This window comes from Tamandua tetradactyla, chromosome 1, assembly GCF_023851605.1.
Source record: "Tamandua tetradactyla isolate mTamTet1 chromosome 1, mTamTet1.pri, whole genome shotgun sequence".
NCBI lineage: Eukaryota > Metazoa > Chordata > Mammalia > Pilosa > Myrmecophagidae > Tamandua > Tamandua tetradactyla.
The window spans coordinates 21,050,851-21,067,879 of NC_135327.1; the positions used below are offsets into that span (position 1 = coordinate 21,050,851).

The 17,029-nt window shown below is 50.1% G+C and overlaps 1 protein-coding gene across 4 annotated transcripts in view; it reads right to left on the reverse strand.

Annotated features, from left to right (window-relative positions):
* HCK (HCK proto-oncogene, Src family tyrosine kinase) overlaps nucleotides 1-17,029 on the reverse strand; it is a 67,212-nt gene that overhangs the window by 34,698 nt on the left and 15,485 nt on the right. For 3 of the 4 annotated variants that reach the window (XM_077111765.1, XM_077111791.1, XM_077111782.1), the window contains exons 2-6: nucleotides 14,181-14,295; nucleotides 9,269-9,308; nucleotides 8,811-8,913; nucleotides 7,788-7,886; nucleotides 5,686-5,789 (exon numbers count right to left, since the gene is read on the reverse strand). In XM_077111765.1, coding sequence (XP_076967880.1) covers nucleotides 5,686-5,789; nucleotides 7,788-7,886; nucleotides 8,811-8,913; nucleotides 9,269-9,308; nucleotides 14,181-14,294 — 460 coding nt within the window. In that variant the 5' untranslated portion in view covers nucleotide 14,295. The remainder of the gene's footprint in view (nucleotides 1-5,685; nucleotides 5,790-7,787; nucleotides 7,887-8,810; nucleotides 8,914-9,268; nucleotides 9,309-14,180; nucleotides 14,296-17,029) is intronic. The other variant, XM_077111772.1, reaches the window with a different exon arrangement.

Consider the following 17,029-nt stretch of genomic DNA (forward strand, 5'->3'; position numbering starts at 1 on the left):
AATTCTCTATTTCCTTGTTGATCCTCTGTCTGGTTGTTCTATCTATAGAGGAAAGTGGTGTATCGAAGTCTCCCACTGTTATCGTTGAAATGTCTATAGCTCCCTTCAGTTCTGCCAATGCTTGCCACATGTACTTTGGAGCTCTTTGATTGGGAGCATAGGCATTTATGATTGTTATTTCTTCTTGGTGAATTGTCCCTTTTATTAACATGTAGTGTCCTTTTTTGTCTCTCATGACATCTTTACCTTTAAAGTCTATTTTATCTGATATTAGTATAGCTACTCCTGCCTTCTTTTGATCACAGCTTGCATAGAACATCTTTTTCCATCCTTTCACTTTCAATCTATTTGTATCCTTGGGTCTAAGATGCATCTCTTGTAAACAGCATATAGATGGACCTTATTTTTTAATTGATTCTGCCAATCTGTATCTTTTAATTGGTAGATTTAGCCTGTTAATGTTCAGAGTTGTTACTGAAAAACCAGGTCTTGAGTCTACCATCTTATACTTTAGTTTTCATTTGTTGGATCTATATATTCCCCCCTCCCCTTTTTTAACCGTTAAATTATCCTTACTGGTATTCTTCAACTCTGCCCTCCTCCAGACCTCCCTCTCCTGTCTTTTTTTTTTCCCAACCAAAGAGACTCCTTTTAGTATTTCCTATAGGGTAGGTCTCTTATTGACAAATTCTCTCAGCCTTTGCTTGTCTGAGAAGACTTTAATCTCTCTCAACTTTTCAGAATATTTTTATTGTAAACCTTAACAACAAATATACATTCTTGACATACAAATATTTTATATATGGTATAAAATCAATGGCTTACAATATCATCACATAGTTGGGTATTCATCACCATGATCATTTTTTTGAACATTCGCATATCTCTGGCAAAAGAAATAAAAAAGAAAAAGCTCATATATACCATATCTCTTACCCCTCCCTCTCACTGACCACTAGTATTTCAATCTACTCAATTTACTTTAAACTTTACTCCCCTTATTTATTTTTTATCCATATTTTTTACTCATCTGTCCATACGGTAGATAAAAGGAGCATCAGACACAAGATTTTCACAATCATGCAGTCAGATTGTAGAAGACTTATCATTATTCAATCATCTTCAAGAAACATGGCTACGGGAACACAGCTCTACAGTTTCAGGGGCTTCCCTCCAGCCTCTCTAATACACCATATACTAAAAAAGGGATATCTATATAACATGTAAGAATAACCTCCAGGTTAACCTCTCAACTCTGCTTGAAATCTTTTAGCTACTGACACTTTGTCTCATTTCTCTCTTCCCCCTTTTGATCAAGAAGGTTTTCTCAATCCCTTGATGCTGAGTCCCAGCTCATCCCAGGATTTCTGTCCCACGTTGCCAGAGAGATTTACTCCCCTGGAGACAAGTCCCATGTAGAGGGGAGAAAGCAGTGAGTTCACGTGTTATGTCGGCTTAGAGAAAGTGGCCACATTTGAGCAACAAGAGGTTCTCTGGCGGTGACTCTTAGGCCTAATTTTAAGTAGGCTTGACCTATCCTTTGTGGGAATAAGTTTTATAGGGGCGAACCCCAAGATCAAGGGCTCAGCCCATTGATTTGGTTGTCTCCACTGCTTGTGAGAATATTAAGAACTCTCCAAATGAGGAAGTTGAAATTTTCCCCCTTTCCCACATCCCCTCAAGGAGGCTTTGCAAATACTTCTTTATTCCCTGTTCAATTCACTCTTTCTCCCTCAATTTGGAAAGACAACTTGGCTAGGTAAAGAATTCTTGGCTGGAAATCTTTCTCATTCAGGATCTCAAGTATGTCATACCACTGCCTTCTTGCCTCTGTGGTGCCTGCTGAGTAGTCCAAATTCAGTCTTATGTGGTTTCCCTTGAATGCTTTTCTCTTGCTGCTTTCAAAGTTTTCTGTTTCTCTTCAACATATGACAGTCTGATTAGTATGTGTCTTGAAGTCAGCCTGTTTGGACTGATTCTATTTGGGGCTTGTTTGGATCCTTTTATTTGCATATTTATGTCTTTTATAAGGGTTTGGAAAATTTCCCCCATTATCTCTTCAACTGACCTTCCTAGCCCTTTACTCTTCTCTTTCTGAGACACTAATGATTCTTATATTTGTGTGCTTTGCATTGTCCATAATTTCCCTGAGATCCATTCCCATTTTTCCATCTTTCTTCCCATTTGTTCTTTTATGTGCTTGAGTTCAATTGTCCTTTCTTCTAGCTTGCTCATTCATTCTTCTGCTTCTTTGAATCTTCTATCATGTATCTGCAGTATACTTCTATTTTGATCTATAGTATCTTTCATTTCTATAAGATCTGCTATTTTTTTCATTTATTCTTTCAAATTCTTCTTTATGGTCTTCCAGTGTCTTCTTGATATCCTTTATGTCATTATGAAGATCCTTGATTAGTTGTTCCAAATTCTACGTCCCCTCCGGCAATTTGATTTGGTCATTTGGCTGGGCCAAATGTGCCTGCATCTTCATTGCTTTCTGACTTTCTGTTGCATTCAGGGTACTTTATTATCTTAATAAGGTTATTTTGCAAGTTGATTTCCTTTACTAATCTAAGATTTTATATTTGGTTATGTTTGCATTGAAGGTCTCCTTTTGTACTTTGTATGTCAGTAATTGTCTGCAAAGCCAGCAAGGCCCAAATCTCATGGAGGGATGCAATTCTACTTGAGAGACTATTAATAGCTAGGCAGGGATGCACAGGTAGTTCAGTGACAGAATGCCTGCCCACCCCACAAGAGACCCAGGCTTGACTCCTGGCCCATGCACTGCACCCTCACCACCACACACAAATCTCAGCAAAAGTAGAACCCGAAGCCAGAAGTAGACACTCCAAAATATATTGGAAATGAACTCAGATTGGTGTCCACTGAAATGAAGAAAAACCCAAAACTAAGCAGATAGGGAGTTTGCCAGACTGCACCTACTGCTGCTTCCCAGCAGATGGCACCCGTGAGCTGCCTCTTCCCCTCGGGCCCGCCTCTCCCCTGAGTGTGGCAGGTGGCTGAGCAAGACGGCGTGCACGGCTGGGGAGCTGCTCCTGGGGAGTGTGTTTTGGGGGGCCGGTCCTCGTGCACATAACAGGGCAGGTGGTCACAGCACCTGATGGGGCAACTGATCACAATGCCCGGCGTGGTGGCTTTTCACAGTGGGCAGCTAGGTGCACCTCTGGGCTCCCCACGGGTGCTGCCAGCTTCGGGGCACACGAGGAGGTGTCTCAGGCTGGCTGCTGGGGCAGGCTGGAGTGGACAGGGGTCCACTCCCTCGGACCTGCACTCCCCATGTGCCACGGCCCACCCCCGGTGGGGACACAGCTGAAGAGACTCACTCCATTCTCCCTTTCCCGGTCTCACCGCTTCTCTCGTCCAGGACCCCCTATGAAAGGTAGAAGACCCTCCCCGATCACACATCCTGGAACTGCAGTCCCGGTTGTTTTTTCCACCCCCTGTCCTGTTGTTCCACGGAGCAGGGGTGAACTCAGCCTACCCTACTCCACCATCTTCCCCGAACTCACTCTCTCTCTCTCTCTTTCTCTCTCTCTCTCTCTCTCTCTTTCTCTCTCTCTCTCTGTCTCTCAATTGGCTCATGGTCATTCTTGAGGAAGGCCACAAGTCCTTATGTGCCTAAGACCAACCTGCTTTGGATCTTGCGAAAATGATTAAAGCCACAAGCATTTTCCCCTGTCGCCAGGTGACAGCTTCCAGGCCGTATTCGGACAGGTTCTAACCTACACACCATGCTGGGGACAGGCAGGAGGACCTCATAACACTGCTGGGAGCATGGTGGAAGTGCAGCCTTTGTGCCCCACCACCAGAGACTCTAGATCCCTCTGGGCCGGGGCCTGGGAAGCTGCAGACGCTCTGCTGGCCCGAGAACCACAGCCTGGGTGACACTGCAGCAGGTGGCAGCACGAGGCTATCTGGGCAATTCCCCGGCCCCAGGCCCCTTCCTTGGGGACCACACTGCCGTTCGGCCACAGTGGCTTCGTTTCCGATACTGAAGCCTGTGAAGCCTCCCACATCTCACCCAGGTATGACCAAGGGTTACAATTAGTGTCTCAGTCTAGATTCAGCTTTCAAGGCAGGTGCCCCAACCGAAGGCCCACGTCTTGTTCTCGGCTCTGTGGTGTTTGGGGGGATATTCCCATGTGGTGCTGTGCATCAGGAGAATATCTGCTTCAGGAGGGCAGGGATGTCTTGTTCACAGTTTTAACAGTGCCTGGCCCATGGCCAACTGTCCATAAATATTTGTTGAATGAATAACTGATGACCATGCATGCCAGGCACTGTTCCAAGTACCTTTATACAAATGAACTAAGGTGCTCGATAATCCCATGGATGAGAGGATTTATAATATCATCATCCTCACTATACAGATGAGGAAACTGAGGCCCAGGGAGGCAAAGTAACTTACCTGAAGTCATGAGGCTGGTAAGAGGCTGAGCCAGGTTTCAGACCTGGGCAGCTGGTTCCTGGGCCTACTCTTAGCCACCCTGCCCACGTCAAGGGGAGGACGGCTCGTCTGTTGCTGGATGGAGTGGGGCAGGGTCCGAGGGACAGGATGTGGGGTTCAGGGGACTCACACTGCAAGTTGTACTTCCCCTCCTAAGCCCACCACCACCACCCCCCGCCACCTCTGGAGGGCGGTGAAAGCCAGGCAAGGCTCACTTCGCTGCCTACATAGGTTTGCAACTGTTCCTTTGGTTTCTCTGCCCCTCTTGACAGGATGGGCTAGCCCTGAAAAGCCCAATCCCCAGGCTGTACTGGGTACAGCTAGAAGGACAAGCACTGGTCTGCGTATAGTTTTGCCTTCTTATCCCATTTCTTTTCCCATGGGGGCATGAAGGGGGTTTGATGGGTGGGAGGAGATAAAGCCTAAATATTCGCTGGCCAGAAGCACCGATTGTGAATGGTGTTATCTTGGCCACATTCATGCTTCAGCAATTTAGATCGCTGGGGTCAAGCAGAAGGCCACACAGATGCCTTTGATCAATGTCCCCAAAACTTCACTTCAGCGCACCATGAGATCACACTTTATACAAATTTGAACGAAGCATTTTGAGTCTAAACCTATTAATAAAATTGTACTCTGCATGTGAAATTTGAAATCATGGAATCCTATTTGAGCTCATTCCTTTGGGGGAAATTACCCTTAATTGATGCCAATTTGTCATGCAATGTCTGGGAGCACCAGTCTTGCCTCCCACCCAACTGCCCGACACTAGGCCACCTCGTAACACAGGCCACCCAACACTCCAACTGCCAAATGCCTCAAAGAGCTATTTTAAGCAGAGTTCCTTCTTTCTCACAGAGGTAAGGAGGAACCGGGCTTGTGGACCAAATATATGGGTGATGGGTGTTTTAAAAATATATTAGCTAGTGAAGATCAAGCCAGCAGCAGGATGCTGTTTTCATGGCTGCCATAACCACTGGGGACTACTTCCACTGATCTGAACTGGGCAACTGCAGGGCCTGAGAAGGACCAGACCAGGCTGAGGCTCGACCCTCCCCACCCAGGGTGGCAAAGGGGGGCACAGGAGATCCTGGAGCCACGGCAGCTGGCTGAGTTGTTCACCCTTCTCCAGGACACATTTCGAGGAAGCGTTGCCAGCCAGTTGTGCTCGGGGCACCCTGCAGGGTAGGGCAGCATGGGGGGCAGGGCGTCACCTTTGATGGTCTCGCTGTCTCGAATCATGAAGGAGCCCAGCACGTTGCCGGGGGCCAGGAGCTGGCGCTCGGCGTCCTTGCGGCTGATGCCTTTGAAGAACCACCTGATGAGAGGGGAAGACAGCTGTGTGTGCACCTGGAGGTGGGCAAGTGAGCCTGCGGCCACCTGGGGCCCAGGCTGGGCTGGGGGGCCCAGGATGCGGGGGCCTGGCTTCCTGCAGCATGGCTTTTGCTCAAAGATTGTGCTGGACAAAAACCACCATTCTTTTGACATTGAATCTGGGTCGCTGGCACTGAAGCTAATAAAATTCGGTGGCTTCCGTTAAGAAGAACAACACAACATTGCGAAATATGAAATGCCGATGGATCAGCCCGATGCCAATGTGAAGGAAACAATGATGAACGGGACTGAGTGGAAAGACAACATTCTTTAGCAACTGTGCTGAAAAATCCTACTTTTGCAAATTTCACAACAGCACATGATCGTGGGAGAGTCCCGCTGGGGGGCCCATGTGAGTGCAGGGCTGAGCTTCGGTGGCTTCACTGTCAGTCTTCCTTTGCGTAAACAGAATGAGGTGGGGCAGGGATTCTGTAAATATCCAGAGCCCAGAGTGGGGGCACAGAGCATGGGATAACCCCAGAAAGAGCCTGAAGGAGAGAGCAGCAGCCAAGACCCTCCCGTATTTGTAGAGAATAGACAGGGGGGAGGTTCAGGACAGAAAGGTCAACAGGGAGAGGGTAGATACTTCCTCAGAACATGAGAGGGGAGACTTCACAGGGCAAACAGGTTCCATGGATTCTAAGAAGGGGGTGGTTTTAAAGTGGGAGTGGCTCAAACTTTTCATTTGCATCAGCTTTCAAACAGGCCAGCACCCCAAACCCACTCTACCATGTAACTAGAGGAAGGAGGCAGAGGAGATAAAACCATGGGCATTGTTATTTCTCAGCTTTGTGACTGTCTGGTTTTTAATCGTGTCCCTTTCCATCCTGTAGTGTAATTGTCTTTTACCTGTCAATCTCACCTGCCTCACTGAATATCTCCAGTGGGGACCTGTCTGATTCATCTAGTGCCCCTGGAATACAGCCGGGGAAACAGAGGGGCTCAACACATACCTACTGGATATTTGGATGGATGGATGGATGAATGAATGAATGAAAGAAAGAATGAATGCAACCCATGTCAAACTCTGAAATATGTTCTACAACTAACTGTTGTGCTGTGCTTTGAAATGTATAGCTTCTTTTGTATATATGTTATTTTTCACAAAAAAGAAGGAAAAGAAGTCAATTGTGATGATAAAAAAATATCTAAGCCTTCTAGCCTCCTATATTCTGGAGCAGCTAGAAGGAAAAATCTGAGAGGATCGTATGGTAGCCTGTGACAAACTCTGGGATCTGTCCTGTAACCACTTATTGAAGAGTGCTTTGAAAACTGTTGCTTTTTTATTTCTTTGCGCTGTATATACGTTCTACAACAAAAAAAGTTTAGAAAAAAAAGAATGAATGAAGTATGAATGTTTTGCTTTCAGTCAAGCGAGACACAAGGGAGAACCTACAGTCCAGAAGGATGGGTTTTCGGGCGTACCTTAAGGGTAGGGATGTGTCTTGTTTTCAGGGCCCTGCATGTGTTTGTTGAATGAATCAAATGAGGGGATGACAGGCCAGGTGTGGGCTGTCTCACCTCTCCGAGGACCCTCCTTGGCAGGACCACATGTTTCATTCGACAAACATTCATTGAGCACCTACTGCATGCCAGGCCTGTGCCAAGGAGGCAGCAGTGGACAGACAAGTTCTCTGTGTTCACAAGCTCACATTATCGCAGGGAGGCAGACAACAAATGTCAACAACTAGATAAACAAGGTGGTTTTCACTAGTGACAGGGCATCAGCAGGGGACAAAACAGGTTTCCACAAGGGAGTTCCATTTCAGACAGGGTGTTCAGGGCCTCTTGGAGACCCGAAGGGTGAGAAGGAACCGGCTGGGCAAAGAGCCCCCAGAACGTTATGCCAGGCAGGGGAGACGTGTGTGCAAAGGCCCTGAGGTGGGAGCAAGGTTGCTTTCCTCGGGTTTCCTGCTGGAAGGTGGGGAAATGGAATACTTACTCCTCTGTCTCCAGAGAGTCTACGCGGGCGACGTAGTTGCTAGGGATGTAGCCCACTTCCTTGGTGGCCAGGGACCGAGCCCTCCACCACTCTCCGGACCTGAGGCACGAGAGAGGGCAGGGATCAGGGGTCAGAAGCACCATCCCCGTCGTCTTGGCCAGGAATACCCCTACCCCAGGAGGTCAGTAGGGAGAGGGGCAGGGCCATGACTGCCCCAGCCCCAGCATGAGTCCTGGGATTAAGGCAGGGGTCATTACAACAGGACCCGCTGTGTATCTGAGGGTCTGCAGGTGAGAGCTGCCTGGGCGTGGATCTGTGGCCCCACTCCTCTTCTCTGGACTAACGGCCTTTGCCGAGGCAGAGCCCTCTTCCTGGGGGAGACTCACTGCTTCCGCCAGGGCTAAGATCAGAGGGAGTCTGACCAAGCTTGAGCACTCCCATTCTCTGCCCCCAGCACAGCCTGGATTCCACACCCACTGAGGGTGAAGATTACAGGAGGGTCAGAGGTGGCAAACTCAGAGACGGAAGGATTTCTGAATGCAAAATCACATCAGTAGGGAATAACCCATAAGTAAACCTACAGCATAATCAGAGGTGCCTTGGAAGGCTCTCCTGAGAAAGCACTTTCACCTGTTGGTCACTGTCTGGACCTGAAGCCAACAGCAAACCCTTCCTCCTCTGGTATGATCAGGCTCTCATCAGTCATTTACACTCTAGTATAAGATAGTCTATCAGGTTCTTTTTTTTTTTTTTTTTTTTAAGGAAAGACAGAGAGAAGGAAGGAAGGATAGAAGGAAGGAAGGAAGGAAAACAACTTTAAACATTTTCTTGTTTTATTGTATTTTGTTTTTCCGTTTTTTGTTACATGGGCTGGGGCCGGGAATCGAACCGAGGTCCTCCGGCATAGCAGGCAAGCACTTTGCCCGCTGAGCCACCGCGGCCCGCCCGTCTATCAGGTTCTTTACTGAAAGCACCTAAGAGAGTTCAATCGTGTATTGGGGGTGGAGTGGGATGGGAACTCACTCTTCTAGGATCACCATCTGGTCCCCCTTCTGGAAGCTAAGGTCTTCATGGTGAATGGCCTCGTAATCATACAGGGCGACCACGACAGTGTCCTCAGAACCTGCTGGAAAGGAAGACACAGGGGACGGGGAAGCTTTCCCTCAACACACCCCCAGCCCTGGGGCTCCCCATCCTGGCATCTGGTGTCAAGCTTTGGACCCAATGGGTGTGTCTGTCTCATGGTGTAAGTAAGCGTGTTACCAACCTGGGTGTGATTCTAGAGCTTGACAATAATGGGATTTGTTCACCTTGCTAAACAGTGTTACAGGAACACAGAAGCCTATACAAAATTCTTCAGGGACAATTTAGGGGGTTTTCAAGGGAACTTGGACTATTTGGGATTCTTCCCTCAAGTTCTGACTGAGAACCTAACTCTGCATAATACTGGAGTTGGCTGCCCCTGTTTGTCAGACACTTACCCTCCGAGGGCTCTGGCAGGTTGCTGTTTTTGCTAAGCCCCTGCGGGAAGGAAATGGAGGAGGAAATTAATCTGATAGTGGGTGGGGAGTCCTGGAAGAGCTATGTTGAAAACGATACCCTAGATCATCTTATTCTAGCTCTCACAGAGGGAGGCCCAGAAAGGGGTAGGGATGTGCCTGAGGCCACACAGCACATTAGGGGTGGGGCTGCAGGTGGGGCCAGGTCTCTTGAGTTGGGGGCTCTGCCCCGTTTTGGAAATACTGGGGCACACTGGCTTGTGCCTTCCCTTTGGCATACAGTGAGGGGATAATCCAGATCAATTTTTTCTGAGGTGTGTTTTGAAGAAACTCTGGGCCCACCAACATGTCCCAAGAATAAAGGCTCTGTTATGGATGTGAAACAACCTAGGTGTTCATCCAAAGGGGAATCGTCACCCAGGGTGCTCTCGGCAGCCCAGATGAGAGGGAGGTTGAGGGTGCACGGGTGGTTTGGTGGTAGAATGCTCGCCTTCCATGTGGGAGACCCAGTTTCAATTCCCAGACCATGCAGCCCCCCGACCCTGCCAAAAAAAAAAGGAGAGAAGTCAAGCTTTGTTATTGACACAACTAGACCTCAAAGTTATATTGTTGAGTGAAAATAACTAGTTCTGAAAAATGATAAATGTGATACATTTAGGTATACACACACACATCCTAAGTATTTCCTAAGGACACATCCAGCATATGTGTGAGTTCATGGACAAAGTATAAATCCACACCACACCAAAGTGCCAACCTCTGGGGAGACTCACAAAGGCTCTGCGGAATCCTACAGTGAACTGGCCTGTTACGCTCAGTGTTTCCCAAACTGAACTCGCTCGCCTCGGAACTCTTTTCCTGAAAACCACTTACTAATGTACCACTGAACTAATGACCCACAGGAGGCAAGCAAAGAAGAGTTGATCAATCTCATAAATCTGGAAGAAAACCCTTTGCCTTCTACTGGTAACAGGCCAGAGAACCACGGAGAACCTGGAGCCCTTACCACACAAAGGGCCCAGGGCCATACCAGCTAGGCTAGAGGAGCAGATTGGGAAGTGGTTTAGGGTCTATACTTTGGGATCAGCTCAGGACATCACCATTGTAAGAAGTCTGTGTAATCCCAGGCTGCATTAATAAAGATTGAGTGTCAGAAATAGGGAGGTGACCATTAGTCTTATTTTAGGCATCATGCCTGAAGAGGGCAAGTTGGGTGGAGAGAGAGGCCAGGAATCCATGTCCCATGAAGAAAGATGATTGGGAAGGAAGAGGTGGGACCAAATCTTCACCTTCAATCTCTAGTGGCTGTTAGGGGACAAAGGAAGTAGATGTGTTTGTTACAGGGCTAAGGGGTAGATTTGTGACCAAAGGGAAAAGATTATAGGGTAACAGGTCTCCTCAATATGAAAAAGAACTTTCTAAAGGATGGAGCATCCTGACCATGGTAGGGGCCTCTCCAAAAAGGAGTGACCCCCAGCTCTGGAGGCATCAGGTGGAGGCTGTGTCCCCCTAGACATCTTCAGATAAAGGGTGGGACGACACAGCCACAGAGTAGAATGAGCACTAGGCTTGGGGTTAGAAGGATCTTGCACCCTGATTCCCCAGCTGTGTCACTCCCGGGAGCCATTTAACTTCTCTGGGTCTTAGTCATGCTTGCTGTGAGGTGCAGTAACTCCTGTCTCACAGCTTTTGGTGGGGATTTATGATGGGGAACACCTCACTCCAGAACCTGGGACATAGTAGGTGTTCCGAGAATGGTAATGATTATTAAAGCTCTGGCTGCTGCTCTCAGGACTGTCATCACCATTGCTAGAACTGCTGCCATCATCACTGCCAGAACTGTGCATACTGCACTCCTTTCACCAGCACAACTAACCCCACTGGTGGAGCTGCCGCTCTGGCTGCTGCTGCTTTTCGTCACCACTAACATCACCACAGCCACCACCGCCACCATGCCACCATTACCAGCACCACCACCACCATCACCAACACCAACACCACCACTACCACTTCCACCACCGCCACCACCTCCACCACCACCATCACGACCACCACCACCACCACCTCCACCACCACCACCTCCACCAACACCAAGACCACCTCCACCACCACCACCATCACCACCACCACCAATACCTCCACCACCACCACCATCTCCACCATTACCACCACCACCACCAAAACCAACACCAACACCACCTCCACCAACAACACCACTACCATCACCAACACCTCCACCACCACCACCACCAACACCTCCACCACCACCACCAACAACACCTCTACCACCACCACCACCACCACCATCACCATCACCACCACCTCCACCACCACCACCATCACCATCACCATCACCACCACTTCCACCACCACCACCACCAACACTACCACTTTCACCTCCACCACCATTTCCACCTCCACCACCACCACCATCACCACTACCACCATTACCGCCGCCACCACCACCACCAACACCTCCACTACCACCAACACCAACACCACCACTACCACCACCAATACCTCCACCACCACCACCAACACTACCACCACCACCATCACAATTACCACCACCACCTCTACCACCACCACCACCACCTCCACCACCACCATCACCACCACCACCACCATCACCTCCACCAACAACAACACTACCACCACCATCACAATTACCACCACCACCACCACTGCTGCCAACACCTCCAGCACCACCACCACCACAACTACACCACCACCATCACAATTACCACCACCACCACCTCCACAACCACCACTACCACCAGCACCTCCACCAGCACCTCCACCACCAACACCAACACCTCTACCACCACCACAACCACCACCATCGCCACCTCCACCACCACCTCCACCAACAACACCACCATCACCATCTCCACCACCACCTCCACCTCACCATCACCACCTCCACCACCACCACCACCTCCACCACCACCACCACCTCCACCACCAATGCCACCATCACAACCACCACCATCTCAACCACTATCGTCACCATCACCATCACCACTGCCACCACCACCACCATCACCGCCACCACCACCACCACTGCCACCACTGCCATCACCACCGCCACCACCACCACACCACTGCCACCACCGCCACCACCACCATCACCACCACTACCGCCACCACACCACTGCCACCACTGCCACCATCACCATCATCACTGCCACCACCGCCATCACCACCACTACCGCCACCACACCACTGCCACCACTGCCACCACCATCACCATCATCACTGCCACCACCGCCATCACCATCACCACTGCCACCACCACCACACCACTGCCACTGCCTCCACCACCACCATCACTATCACCACCACCACCAATGCCACCATCACCACTGCCACCATCTCAACCACCACCATCACCACCACCACTGCCACAGCCACCATCACCACACCACTGCTACTGCCTCCATGTCTACCATCACCATCACCATCACCACAATCACCAACATCTCCATCACCACTGCTGCTTCCACCACCACCACCACCACCACATCCACCACCAATGCCACCGTCACAACCACCACCATCTCAACCATTATCATCACCATCACCACCGCCACCACCACCACCACCACCGCCACCACTGTCACCATCACTACCACCATCACCACTGCTGCCTCCACCACCACTGCCACCACCACCACCCCCATCACCACCACCACCGCCACCACCACCACCACACCACTGCCACTGCCTCCACCGCCGCCATCACCATCACCACCACCAATGCCACTGTCACAACCACCATTATCTCAACCACCACCATCACCATCACCACCGCCGCCATCACCATCACCACCACCAATGCCACTGTCACAACCACCATTATCTCAACCACCACCATCACCATCACCACCGCCGCCATCACCATCACCACCACCAATGCCACTGTCACAACCACCATTATCTCAACCACCACCATCACCATCACCACCGCCACCACCACCACACCAATGCCACTGTCTCCACCTCTACCATCACCATCACCATCACCACCACCACCTCCACCACCACCGCTGCTTCCAGCACCACCACCATTGCTGCCATCACCACCACCACCACCACCGCTGTTGCCATCACCGCCACCATTGCCACCGCCACCACTGTCACCATTACCACCATCACTGTCACCACCACCACCACCATTGCCACCATCACCACCACCTGTGCTGCCACCACTGCCACCACCTCCACCATTCCCACTTTCACATCTGCCTCCTACCTCTGTCACTCTTGAAGCTTGTACTGTCTGAGTTGGAATCCTGCTTCCACCCCTTAATCCTCCTCCCTGCCCCTCATCTGGGAAATGGGTACATTACAGTTGTTACCTATGACAGGGGTTTTCTGACAAGTAAAGGTGTTAAGGATTGCCAAGCACTTAGGACAATGCTTGCTTCATAGTAAGCTCTGTGCAAGCATAAAGGAAATCAGCCAACCCCCCTATCAGTCTTCCTGCTTCTATTATCTATTTCTTGCATGGTTGTTCCTGCTGCTGCTGTTTCTGCTAGGCTCCCTCTGACTCTTGCCGTTACTACAGCGAACAGAATTCCTACGACAGTTATAGCCATGAAACCAGGGCCACCAGGACCGCCACCACTCTTGCTCTTCTGAGCCACCTGCTCTTTTGTGACTCCCAGCACTGCCGGTGCCCACTCGGACCTGGTCAGTGGAGCCCAGGGCCTGGGCCGTGGGGCCACGTGGGAGTGGTTTCCTTGCCCCCAACATTGTATCCTGGAGCGGGGGGGCGGGGGGCACGACTCCAGTTCACCCCCAAACACCCTGCTGACGCTCGGGGCAGCAGGAGGCCATTGGGGCGGTGCCGGCAGCATCAGAGCAGGGACTCGCTGGTCGCCACACTCACCCGCTGGCTGGACGTGGGGTCCGGCACGTACACGGCGCTTTGCTGGCTGGTGGCCTGCTCGGCTTTGGAGACCTTGCCTCTGTCCCGGAGGAACTTGGACTTCACGCACCCCATCCTGCAGCAGAGAGCAGGCTGGTGAGCTGCGCCGCCCGGAGCCCCACGGGGCACCCAGCCCTCGGCTGCCTCCCCGTGCCCCCTGCCTGCCTCGCCACCTCCGGTCCTCCCCTTGGCCCCAGCCGCAGTGCCCAGCCTGGAGCTGACTCGCCGTCGCTGTCATGGGTGCCGAGGCTCAGGGCGGCCAGGAGCTTACCCAGAGCATAGTAGAAACCCAGCAGGCAGAGCCCTGGAGCCGAGCTGGCGGTGGGGTCAGAGAGCCGGAGCCAGGCCTCAGCCCCTGGTCCCACCAGCGCCTCTCTTCTCACTCTGCCCCCCAGCGCCCACCCCAGGCTCAGGTCCTCATCAGCCAAATGGGGATGGTAACAATACCTGCCTGGAAGGGCAGGCTGTGAGGATGAAGCAAGAAAGCACTGTTTGGGGAAACAGTCCAGTGCCAGGCTCAAAGCAGACCCTCAGCCAAGCAAAACTACTCGTGTGTACTAAATGATCGTGTTACATTAAATGACAAAGATGAGACCAAACAATCTAAATAACAGTCAAAGCAGCACCTTCCTGGTGTCTTTTTAAAATTGGCTTTTAATGGGCCCCTTTATGAATTGATTCCTCCTTCCCTCCCTCCCTGTCTTCCTTCACTCCAGTTTTTCTCTCTCTTGTAGATTTATGTGGCCATTCTTTCATAACTTATAAATGTTTACCCAGAAAACATTTATGGAGCACTGCTCTAAGCCACGAACTAGATAAGGAAGCCTGTGCTCTCACGGGCCTCCCATTGGAAATGGGGGGGAGACACAGACAATAAACAGGTAAACAAACAAATGACAAGGTTCATTTAGTGGGTGAGCAGTGGGAGGACTGTAAAAGAGGGGATGTGATAGGAGACCACCACGTGGGTTCCTTTCAGCAAGGCCATTGGGGAAGGAGCCAGGTGCGGCAATCTGGGGGAAGAGTGTTTCAGCCGGAGGGAACAGCAAGACAAACACCCTGAGGCTGGAACAGGCTTGGAGCGGTTGAGGCACTGACAGGAGCTCGGTGTGGCTGGAGCTGGTGGGCAGGGGAGAAAATGGCACATGATGAGTTCACCCCATCTTATAGGGCCGGCGAGGACTTGGAATTTGATTCTGATGATAAGGGGAAACCATGGGAAGTTTTAGGCAGGATTCAAGGTGAGCTTTAAATCAGCCCCTGGGTTGCTGGGTAGAGCAGGGACTGTTGAGCAACCGCATACAGAAGTGATTGTTTCCCATATCTCTGCACAATTCCAGTTTTCTTCTAAAGCAATTACAACTGTTATACTCAACTTATTAAAATAAACATGTGTTTGTGGTTTAACCCCCCCCCACACATACACACCAAATTTCTAGGCTTAGGGGAATTACTTAAAAAGAAAGAAAGAAAGATACCCTTTATCTACAAGGATGTTTTTGTCTCTCCTGGTGGGAATTGGGAACAATCAATGAATGACTTGAGCAGTTTCTGCTCCATTTGCCATTTGTAAGTACAGGAAGGAATGGATTCGGATTCCTGGAGCGCCGTTTCCTTCATTTGAGACGTTATCCAATGAATCGCTGCTTTGCCATGGTATATGCATTTAAAATGGAAACCAACCCCTCTCTTTGATTTTGATAAATATGAACTAAGACAGCAGACTGTGTGGTTTGGTACGACAAATTCTATCACATATCATGCGTTCTGTGAGAGACGTAAGGATGTCGTGAGATGTAGGGCAGGTCTCTCCACCGGGTGCCTGCAGCTGCGCGCGGCCAGCATCTGTGAAGCATTAGGCACTTGACACAGTGGAGATGACGAGGGTTCTTGCCGGATGGATCTCGGGAGGGCTTGCACTCATTCATTCGCGCTCCAAGGCCACCTCTGAGAAAGGCTGGTGGGGTTCTGCCCACGGGCTGCTGTGGGCCCTGAGTGAGCGGAGAAAAGACTCATGCCTGGTTCAGAGCCAGCGCTACGGAAATCGCACGCTTCCCTATGTCCTGCTGACCAGCCCACGTGGCGCTGACCGTGGCATAATGCAAGCCCGGATTGAGAGTCCTTTGGCCTGCTACCCTGGATATGCAGCATCGCTGGAGAAGTTAATGCTTAAAAATAGGGAGTGCCCATTCGACTTCCATTTTTGCGCAAAGTGTGACTTTTTAAAGTAATACACAGGTAGGAATCAAATTTGTGTAAAATGTGACAGTCTTTTTCAACCAAGAGAAGCAGATCCACCTTATCATGCCGCTCCAGAACGTTCCCATCATCACAGCACAGCTAAGGTAGGGGTGTGCCCATATTTGTGTCCTTCGGTGCTTAGCCCAGCCTGGCACGTGGCAGGAGTGAAACGCAGGTTTAGTGAATGAATGCACACTCAGAGCTGGGATCTAGGCAGTGGAAAAGGCAAGTGTCAGGGTGTGGTTCCTGCTCCAGGGTGCTTCCCAGCTGAGAAGGGAAGGCCGGATATAAAGAATTACATTCCAAAGCCACATACAAAGAAGTTTTTAGGGAGTGGCCAAGATACTCGGGGGCGTGGGAAGTTTGCTTATATACTCACTGAGTGAAAAAAGCAAAGTGTTTTTCATGAAATAAATATATATATATGTATGTTAGTATTTTCATAGAAAAATGAATCTGTTTATAACAACAATGGAGCAGCAGGATAACGAGTTGGGTTTTGAAGAAGTGGGAGGATTTTGATATATGAAAACTGGGGGAAAGCCAAGAATGTTCCAGAAAAGAATTGA